Source organism: Eufriesea mexicana, unplaced genomic scaffold (genome assembly GCF_001483705.2).
Source record: "Eufriesea mexicana isolate 0111107269 unplaced genomic scaffold, ASM148370v2 scaffold3653, whole genome shotgun sequence".
Lineage (NCBI taxonomy): Eukaryota > Metazoa > Arthropoda > Insecta > Hymenoptera > Apidae > Eufriesea > Eufriesea mexicana.
Window position 1 is genome coordinate 469681 of NW_016911671.1, and position 10027 is coordinate 479707.

General features: G+C 34.1%; 4 protein-coding genes across 8 annotated transcripts in view; 2 read left to right on the forward strand and 2 right to left on the reverse strand.

Annotated features, from left to right (window-relative positions):
- The window catches only part of Nipped-A (Transcription-associated protein Nipped-A), a 19908-nt gene extending 17127 nt beyond the window's left edge, over positions 1-2781 (reverse strand). Inside the window, exon 1 of the mRNA XM_017905143.1 lies at positions 2674-2781. The gene's annotated coding sequence lies outside the window, so the exon portion shown is untranslated. The remainder of the gene's footprint in view (positions 1-2673) is intronic.
- The window catches only part of LOC108551113 (NACHT and WD repeat domain-containing protein 2), an 8623-nt gene extending 4721 nt beyond the window's left edge, over positions 1-3902 (forward strand). The window contains exons 16-26 of the mRNA XM_017905142.1: positions 1-201; positions 281-404; positions 479-832; positions 933-1151; positions 1222-1368; positions 1440-1645; positions 1713-1912; positions 2049-2218; positions 2279-2437; positions 2501-2690; positions 3756-3902. Coding sequence (XP_017760631.1) covers positions 1-201; positions 281-404; positions 479-832; positions 933-1151; positions 1222-1368; positions 1440-1645; positions 1713-1912; positions 2049-2218; positions 2279-2437; positions 2501-2690; positions 3756-3902 — 2117 coding nt within the window. The remainder of the gene's footprint in view (positions 202-280; positions 405-478; positions 833-932; positions 1152-1221; positions 1369-1439; positions 1646-1712; positions 1913-2048; positions 2219-2278; positions 2438-2500; positions 2691-3755) is intronic.
- Positions 3903-4088: 186 nt separating this feature from the next.
- On the reverse strand, positions 4089-6330 carry LOC108551078 (protein LSM12 homolog). 2 transcript variants are annotated; one of them, XM_017905104.1, is made up of 4 exons: positions 6209-6330; positions 5303-5679; positions 5152-5197; positions 4089-5088 (listed from the first exon to the last, which is right to left on the reverse strand). In XM_017905104.1, exons 1-4 carry the CDS (start codon positions 6327-6329, stop codon positions 5063-5065), a joined length of 570 nt encoding a protein of 189 aa, XP_017760593.1. In that variant the 5' UTR covers position 6330; the 3' UTR covers positions 4089-5062. The 2 variants fall into 2 exon arrangements, with proteins under 2 accessions (XP_017760593.1, XP_017760592.1); XM_017905103.1 differs by having other exon boundaries at positions 5152-5236.
- A 916-nt stretch (positions 6331-7246) lies between these two features.
- Positions 7247-10027, forward strand: part of LOC108551115 (pyroglutamylated RFamide peptide receptor) — a 77577-nt gene continuing 74796 nt past the window's right edge. For 3 of the 4 annotated variants that reach the window (XM_017905146.1, XM_017905147.1, XM_017905144.1), the window contains exon 1: positions 7247-7425. The gene's annotated coding sequence lies outside the window, so the exon portion shown is untranslated. Of the gene's footprint in view, positions 7426-8321; positions 8389-10027 lie in introns of those variants that run through there. The other variant, XM_017905145.1, reaches the window with a different exon arrangement.

The following is a 10027-nucleotide window of genomic DNA, read 5'->3' on the forward strand; positions in this document are numbered from 1 at the left end:
GCGTCGTGTTGAATACCCTGACTAGCGAATTTGTCATCATTGACAATCCATTTCCAAACGAAGATCCAGTGTACGGAGTGCACATGACGAATCAATTCTTCTTCGTCTATGGTAAATTAGGCTGGTGCAGGTTCGATTTGCGAGGGAACTTGATGGATACCCACACCAATCCAGAGGATTCTAACAAGTGGCCAATTCTATGTGAGTGAGACAAAACCTTGCCATTCCATCGAAGATTCGTGAAACAATAAGTCTGAAAAAATGTACGTTTCCTGAGTAGGCGTGGAGCACACGAGTTTAGATAATTATATAATAGTGTTCTGGTCTGGTAACATAGAAGATACCGGTATGCTGTTGCACACATATAGAAAGAAGGGATCACTGGATCCCTTGCATTTCCACAGGTGAATTACCATTTCAATCATTCCTATTCTCTTTCCATCAGCTTTGATACCTTTCCCTTGATGTCATATTGCAGCGTCATGGTAATGACCAGTGACAAACAAACCCTATACGTCTGCACTACCAAAGACGACTATCGGGTCACGAAGTACATCAGTGACGAAACGTCCTCCGAATGGGAGAAAGCTTTCGATATGCCCAGAGCTTACAACGATGACGTCGAGTACTTGTTGCAATTGAAACTGGACAGGGAAGAGGAGATGCTTCTAGCCACGTGTGCCAATGGTTTCGTTGTCTGGTTCTTAGAGAGTAAGAGCGATGCATACGTCTTAATGTTGCCCAATGGGGTTCGAAACATCAGCACGAAGATGATGTGCTCCAATTCGATCATGGTCAGTGGCACTAAGAATTACGCTGTTGCTGGTGTAAGGTGTGTCTTATGGTGAATTAAACAATCAGATCTAAAAAGAAAAAAAAGAAAAAAAGAAAAAGAACAAAAAGAAATGGAGTGAAAATTACCCTTTCCACAGGAAGAACTTATACGTTTGGAAATTGGAAACAACCGAGTTGGTGAAGATACTGGATGCCCACTTTGCGAGGATCATTCAGTTGGAGGCATTGACTATCGGTAACTGGAATAGCGTGGTAACATCGAGTATCGACAGAAGCGTCAAAGTATGGAATATAAATAATATCTTTGAGCAAGTCCATGTAATAGACAGGCACGAGTTGCAGATCGATATGATAAGGTATTGGTTCCTATCGATCTTCCGATATTCATCTGTATCTTTACTGACGTTGGCTTTTTTGCGTTCTAAGCTTGGCAGAGGAATGCAATTTGGCGGTAACTGTGACGAGAGACTGTGTTGGAATTTGGGACTTACAAACCGGTAGACTGATCTCAAAGTTGGCCGACAGTCCTTTGGGAGCAATTGTCACCCACGCTTGTATAACTCATGATGGAAAGTCAGTAATTGGACTAATATCGTACACGTGTTCCGACTGATCCATTAAATGGGATATGTCTTCCACCTTAGATATATCGTCTCGACGGAGTCAGGTAATGTATTGATATGGAACAGGATCACGGAACAGGTGTTGTTCAAAGAGGAACAACAGCACGTGAGACAACTGACGTTGGTCGAAAATTCGTCTAAATTCATAACCGTTTCGAGGCCCAAAAACCCCGCTGGGGTAGAAAGCATGAAGACCACTGCTACACTTTTCATGAGATCTATTCCTGGTATATCGATAATTAATAAATTTAGAATTGCTTATTGGTATTAATGATCGTTAATCATAATCGACAGATAGGAAAACATCGTTTACATTGGAATACTTGGTCAGAAGTCACACTGGTACGCCATTTCGAAATGTTGTGATGACTTCTGACAATTCTTTCCTGATTGCTCCAGCAGCTGATAAGGGTAACAGGGATTGCGTTATCATTTATAATGCAAATACGGGAACGTTAATAAGTAAAATTCCAGTAAAATTACCGGGGTTTAAAGTAAGAATATTATTTTAAAAAATATTTTTATTTGAAAAAATATAATTTTTTTTTTATAAAATAAATAATATATAATTTTTTTCTTTTTTTGGGGGGTAGAATAAGTAGCTTTCTATATTTTATACTATTTTAATAGGATATTTTATGTATCACTCCTATGCCGAATAAACCACATTGGATAGGAATTATTGGGTCTGATAAGGGTACCATTTTGGATATAAATAAAAAGAAGATTGTCCGTACAATCCCCAAATGGAGTGGAAATATCAGTAAAGATGGAAAATATACTTTATATGCACCCAGCAGGTAGTTTCTATTTAATGTAATTTTTCCTAAACGAAAATTTTAATAATTTCAATGTTATAGAGGTGGTTTAGAACTTTTGGAATTAAAGAAAGGTACCACTGTAAAGATCTATATTCCAAAGGTAGCAGAGGGTGTTTTTACTGTAATATCTATGTTTAACCGCACCGATGAATATGTCCTTTATTATCATAGTGGAAGAAAAACTATACGTGTATTTAGGTAAATAGATATGAAACTAAGTTTTAAAAATTTGCAAATTTCTTTTATATATTTAATTCATAGATCATCAGATTGTGAGATCATAGCAAATTATAGAGTTCAAGCAGAACTGAGTGCCATCGATAGCACTTATGATGGCAAAAGCATAGTGCTAGGAACGGTTGATGGTTGTGTATCTGTTTTAGCTATAGCAGATCCCAAAAAAGAAAATATGAAAGAATATGTTGCAAACTTACCATCGCGTGATGAAGATGTAAGTAAATAACTGCAAATGTTATCACACTAGTAAACAAACAAAACGTGTTTTCAAAGAAATTGTAGAAACTGCACATAGAGGAGAATAATTTGTGTCCCCCATTGATTTTATTTTGTACCCTTTTATTGATAATTTTTTAAGAATATTGCTATCTAAATTATTTGTTACAGAATTTATTTATTTTATCACTGATTTGTCAACTTTAGAAATAGGTTAGGGTAAACATTTGCCGCATCGGTCACTAAGATCGTTTAAAAGTTACTATTGAGCTTTATAAATCTGTTGAGTTAAATAAATAACTTTAACAGAACATAGAACACTTTGCAACACTTATTTACAACTGATTTTATCAAAATTTCGCTTATTACAATGTCCCGCTCAAAAACAAAATTAGTCGTAAATCTCATGTATTGGCCTGTATACTATTTTATGAAATTTAAAATGTGTGCAATTTTCGATAAAAGTGATCAGAATTATTTTATTTCACTTGATTACGAAAAATAGAAAATTACACATAGAACACGCGTATAGTGCAACAAACTCAAAACGCTCACTCAAAACACTCAACCACGATGTCCTCTGTCTCTCTCACTCTCATGTTTTCTTACCTTGGGAAAGAGAGAGCATCAAATCTAGTTACTTTTTATATACCAATAGAATTTGAAAAAGTACTATTATAAATGTTTTATTTCATTAGTAATGAACGGAATCAAAATTAACGGAAAGATATATCGATGATGCATTTGTAGTTTATCTTTTACACATTTTATTTCATTTTACAGCAAAAAGAAATTATATTTGCTTTTTTAAAATTATTAACTTAGTAAATATTATTTGTAAAGCCTACATGTAAATAAAATCAAATATGTAGAAAATTAGTTCAACAGTTGGTGCTACAACAGGTAGATAAATGGTTTTTTCGAATTATTAAAATGTTTTATGCAGTTTCTACATTTTTTTAGACATGAAGAACTTCATAATGTATATTTTACTTGGAACGTACAAAGAGGTACCTTATATTTTTGTAATAAACTAATAATATATGATTTAATGTCATTTCAGTGGAAAAGAAAAACTGAAAAGCAACGAGTGGCTATTAAATTTAAAGCCGCTGCTCGAATTGCACGTGTAACGCATGATTTAAGTACAATTATACGAAATACAAATATTGCAGAAACGATTGAAGAATTAGATGAAAATGTAGAATAAAGATTACATTATTTTTATAGAAAATTTTTTTATTACAGGGATATAGTATAATGTAGGGTGATAGTGTATGCTTTTCCAGTAGAAATATCGATCAAGGAATAATAAATGTAAAACATTAATAATAGAATTTATATTACATTTATTTGTGTCTTTTTATGTAATTTTTATAATCTTTCTTTCCTTTCTTCTGTCATATTTTCTTCGCGATCGAAAGTAAAGGGCACGAGATGAATTCTGTAATTTATCATTGTAAATGAAATTACTTCTAACTTTATTATTAGAAGAATAGGTTGCCCTTGCATAAATCAAGGCTGATGTTTTTTTTTAAATAACAATTTTATAGCTTGCTCTATGCAAGGAGAACCTTCTTTCATCTTACAATATTGTATTGTGACTGAAGACATCTCGTGCCGACGCAAGCGCGAACAGGTGTAGTGTTTACGTTTTCCTTCTCCTTTTTTCGTTTACAAATTCCAAGAGATCGACAGTATTATAAGAGCGTATTAAAAAAAGGTATTACAATCAGCGAGTGAACGTAAGATTTTAACCAGTATCGAAGTCGGATAGTTCGCGTATGAAAATTTTCGTTGATCATTTGTTATTTTTCCACTTGCGGTAGTAGTTAAAAATATATTGAACCGTTTCATACGGGCTTAAATCATACCACGATGACCGATTTGTTTTTCTTTTTTTTTTTTTAAAAAGTTGATATTCGTATGGCAATCGAATCATACTACCATCATGTACATCAATAATCTGTAAACAACTATTAAACGTATTTTGTAACAATGTTAAACTAAACTAAAACACACCTGCATCAGAGCACATGTATGAACAATAGTTCCAGCAGAACCTAAAGTTGTATGGCAGCTTGTTAGATAAAATAAACAGCATCCTTTGTCAGAGACTATGCTCTTTGCTAAAACTGGAGTACGGTGTGTTTTATTGATTTACAAAATGCTGCTCATACGATATTATTAATGCGTTTGGTACTCATTTAAAATTCCGGTAATTGATTAGCACTTGATTTCCATGAAGTGCTTTTGTATTCAAATAAATTTGAACTTAATCTATGATGCTGGTTTTCTTGATAGGCTTATGTAGTAGTTCTGCAGTGGCTTTTTTGTTTCTTAGTATCTTGTTTCTTGTATCATCATTTCCTACTTTTCCTCAAAGACTGGAACTTCTGTGAAAGCATGGTAGCTTTATTTGTGGTATAGTGCCTTTTTGAAATTTTATTGCATCGCACCTCCTTTCTGTTTTTGTGGTGGTTGCGGTTCCCGCTGTTGTTGTGCCTGTTGCAATGCTTCAGTATCTTTAATGTGTTTTTCAACCTATAGAATAAGTAAAAGATACGTCTTACAATGTAATATCACATTCTACCTTTTCAAGACACTTACCACTTTCTTTACATGTTTATATGCTCCAGACTCCGCATTTCCATGCACATTGTCAACTTTATATGGTGGTCTAATTGTAACATTATCAAATACAACAATATTTGCTCCATTCCACGTAATTTCTGGTATAGTCTTTGATATAGTACTGAAGAGTTTTTGTCCCTCTGGAGATACTCCGGCCTGCAGAGCCATTACCAGCTTTTTCTTCTCTTCAATTTGATTACGTACTCTTCTGTTCAACTTTTGCAAATTAAGGCTTTGTGGTGGTTCACTAGTCGTAGGGCTAACTTCCCGTTTTACTTGGACCTCTGATACCAAGGATAAATTTACTATGTGTACATCGTTTAATGTTGGTGCTCCGCTGGACGACGGACATTCTGATTGACATCAGTTAAGGAATTATTGTTACCACGAAATGTGAAAGTTAATATAGTTTTATTCAAGGTATTTCTCTTACAGGAGGTTTAACTACAAAACAAACTCTCCAGGTTATCAGCATAGGTTTCTAATTTTCTTAGTAGACTGAAAATATTTCTGTTTAGGGGTCTTAAGAGAAATGAAAGTGAAAGATTTCATGTGATGCGTGAAAATACGTTTAAGAATGGACAAGCAGAGCAATAAAAAGCAACGGAAAATCCAGCATGGTTGATTGAATGACGAAACTAACCTGACTTCGTGTAGCTGGTTAGATGATGATCAAATAATTGACAAGCGGTATTGTACATTTCCCATGTGAAATCGCGAAACATAGCTTAGTGATCATTCACTAAAATTTACGAAACTTATCATAGATAGCTTTAAAGTTATTTACATTGCGGCAATGTTAAACGAGCGACGGATGAGTACTGCTTACATGTAATTTTCAGGAAGAACGATGCTTTGAAGGAATTTACAAGAAAAGGATACTTAGGATTAGCATTTTAGTTTGTGGATCGAATGCTAGCACCTCGCCTTCGATCTCCTCCTTGTAACAGGTTTTACAGGCCACCGTACTCCCGATGCTGAAACAATCGTTGGCGCCGGCCATTTTTCACTACGAACTTAGAACCGCGGACTCCCTATCGCCATCTGTTCTGATTTCAAATGTCCCTCGAAATTTGTATAATTTGCGCCATTTCTTCTGTGGCTAGCAATACGAATTGTTCCAGAAAGAAATTAATGTTATTTGAAAACAAAAGAGACATGTTATTAGTGTGTCACGGAACATAAAATTTACTATAGTGATCAGAAACGAGGTGAGAAGTTTTAGAAAAGTAATTTACTTCTTTAAGAACACATGGTTAAAATTAAGGCATTGTATGTTATCGCGGTAAAAAAATAAAACGTTACCACACGTTTTTATTCGAATTTTTCTTTTAAATTGAGCTTCAGGACGATTCTATAATAGATACAAGAAAAAAGAAGTATCTATTTTTTAACATAATGAAAAATTTTTAGGTAATTTGATAATAGTGATAAACGTAATATTTTCAGTTTCAGTTTACTAAAATACTACAATATGAATAAAATGTTGAAATTATTTGTCAAAGAAATAGGAAGTGTATTCTGTATCTTTTTAACTTTAAAATTTTATACGATATTTAATATATTAGATATATTCACTGAAAAAAGGTTAACAAAATCCAATATTGATAACAATATTAAATTTTGTTATGGGAATGATATTTGGAGATAAAATCATTACTATCTTCAAAATTATAAATATTATTTTAAAGATAATCGTTATTTTCGAATAATAATGTTTTTTATTTTTTCATATCTCATTTCTTATTTTCAGATTGTACGGGATTTTGTTCGAGAGTTACGAAAAACATCGGTTCCTTTCGTTTGGCATTCGTAAACTTTCGGTTACATTCGGATTAGATCGGGGGCAATCGGCTTGGCGGGTAGTTTCGTGGTCGCGTGGCTTCGTTCGGCTTTCAGTTTATAGATACTGCTCTGTGAAGAAGCATCGTGGCGTGGTTGTCATCGAGTTTCAATTTTTTTTTATTGTGCTTCTTGAACAATAAGTGGCATAATCAGTGAATAGTTTGAAGCTGTGGCATCAATCATCAAGCAGCGTGCAATATGATACTGCGCCATTCATCTACCTTTTCCACAGTTTCATCGAAGAATTTCTTAAGGTAAGCGACACGTATTTTCGATTGTGATATATGTCACGTAGTCACCTAATATACTATTAGTAACATATAACTGAAATATTATTATTATATCGATAACAAATACGTCTAAATTTGCGAATAAAATTTCTAATTTCCAATATGCGCATTAAGAATTTATTCTAACAGAATACTGTTGGCATATTCGTAACCGTTATTGGCTGTGTATAAGGTGAAGGTCAATGTCATTCCGCGATGTTTTTCGTTTCGAAGATTTCGAATCCGAAAGTATGATCAAGGTTTCGTTTGCGGAAATATATCGAAATAGGGTAACTTTTCGTGTAGCTTAGTTTGCTATATATAATGGAATATCAGTTGACTGACGTTTATTGGGAGAAAGCTTCCCGGCAAATCCAATGTCACGATGTCGTATAGAAGTTAATGTCTACGACGGATAACACGTGTGAAATTCGATATATAATATTAGTTGAGATTTCTATCTTAATAACGTGATATTACTCAGTGATCGTCACATTAAGGGTTTACGATTCTTATTTTAAGGCTAATTATTCCTAAAATCGAAGTATTTAACACGGAACTAGCATTTCTTTTTCGATATTTTATTTTCACGCCATGGCGCGATAGAAACTTCGCGAAGGCACGTGAGCCGCCTGGCGTTCCCGGAAACTCGATCTCGTCCTGAAAACATCTTTTTTTTTTTTTTTTTTTGAGGGTGTAACGGTCGAGGCGTAGTTCGCCAGTAACAATACAAAAACAGGGCAGCTCTTCACATATCTGGCATTGGACTTACACTTGTGCGTACTATCCTACAAATGTAAATATAATAGCGTGATGTGGATTCGTGGAACTTCGAATAGAAGAAATAATACAGATAAGGAAGACTTCCTGGTTCAATAAATCTTGGACGATCATTACAATATACCATATCCCGATTCCATTTTATTCTACAAGCAACCAGAAGACAATGTAACGTATTATTTTTAAAAATATATATATTTATAAATTTCAAATTATATACTATATATTTAAAATATTTAGTTTATTTTATTCTTATTAAATATATATAAATATATATATTTTTTATACTTTTAGAAATTTTTGTATATTCTTTTTTTTTGTGGGATTCTTTTTATATTTTCTTTTACTTTTAGTAGGCTCTCTTTGTATTTTTTTCTTTTTATACTCTTTAGTTTTACGATTCAGTATTGCCTCAAAGGCTCGCTCGCTTCCTTATAAATACCACTAACTTTTGCTGGTCGTATGAGACACGAGGGAATTATAGTTTCGTGCAAGTTGAAAATGAATTCATCGAAAGTCAAGAACATCGTATACGCAGCATTTGCATTCTGATTGCCTTTAGAAATTGTTGTTTCCTTTTGGAAAACTCGAAAACTCGATTGCTATCCGGCTAGGTGTGATTGAAATTGTTTCGGAGTTTTGCTTTCTGTCACAAACTTCGTGGCTCCCCTGTCTTTGTCGTTTAACCATATAGAATATAGTAATCGCGATGGAAAATCATCTCTTTCTATATTAATTTTTGCAAGTCGTTCGCAAATACACCTGTTCATGACTATTAAAACACTTGCTGGTCTCGTTCAGAACGTGGAAAACGATCCAGAATATTCTAAAAGCCATTAAGCAACCAAAACTATGCTCACGTGAAATAATGATCTGAAACTCTCGGTGGAAGTCCAACAAAGTAATTTCCAATAGTTGCAAATTATGTTGAATTTTATCACACATAAGCATTCAAATGTTCCTCCATTTCCTTCATAATTTCTCATTATTTTGCAAATAACTCAATGCTATTTAACGACATTGTATATTCCACTATTGAACTGAGAATTATGCCAATGATAATATAACAAATCAACTATCGCGATTAATTTGGTTATCGTCATCTACATATCTCGAATCTCATTGTTTCACGAATACTCCAATATAATTTAACGAAATCGTATATTCTATTACTGATCCAAGGATGAAGCGAATTCGACAAATTAGGTATCACGGAATATTTGATCACAGAATTAATTCAATCATTGTCGTCTACATATCTCGAGTGTTATCCTATATACATACACATACGCACGCGTTTTGGATAACATCTAACACCCGCATCTCATCCTCCGATCCTCCAGTTTGATTGGATCCTGAACTCTGAGAATTCGCCAGGTCCCCTACATAAGGTCATAAACATGGTTGGAGGAATATCCGGCGAACAATCGTGGTTACGTGGAATAGCTGACAAATGGGAAAATAATGCATATCGTGACGATGTGTAGCATCCCTGCAGGCATGTAAATCATTCGTCGTAGTTCTCATAAAATAGAATTCTGTTCGACGAGCGACAAATAAATCTGCCTGTTTTCCGCAAATGCTAGCTGCAGTTACCTCGAAATCTATATTTTATCGAGTATACACGGTGTTAATACAATGATAGGGAATTGCTTAATGAAAATATAGGCTATAGTATAAAAGATGAATCAGTTTTTAGATATGTTTGGTCTCTGGTGAATCAATCGAGCGCTTTCGTATCGAGAAATTCGTAGGAAATGGATTCGACCGGTTTGATTTCCAGGGGCATTGTTTTAAACTTTCGGCA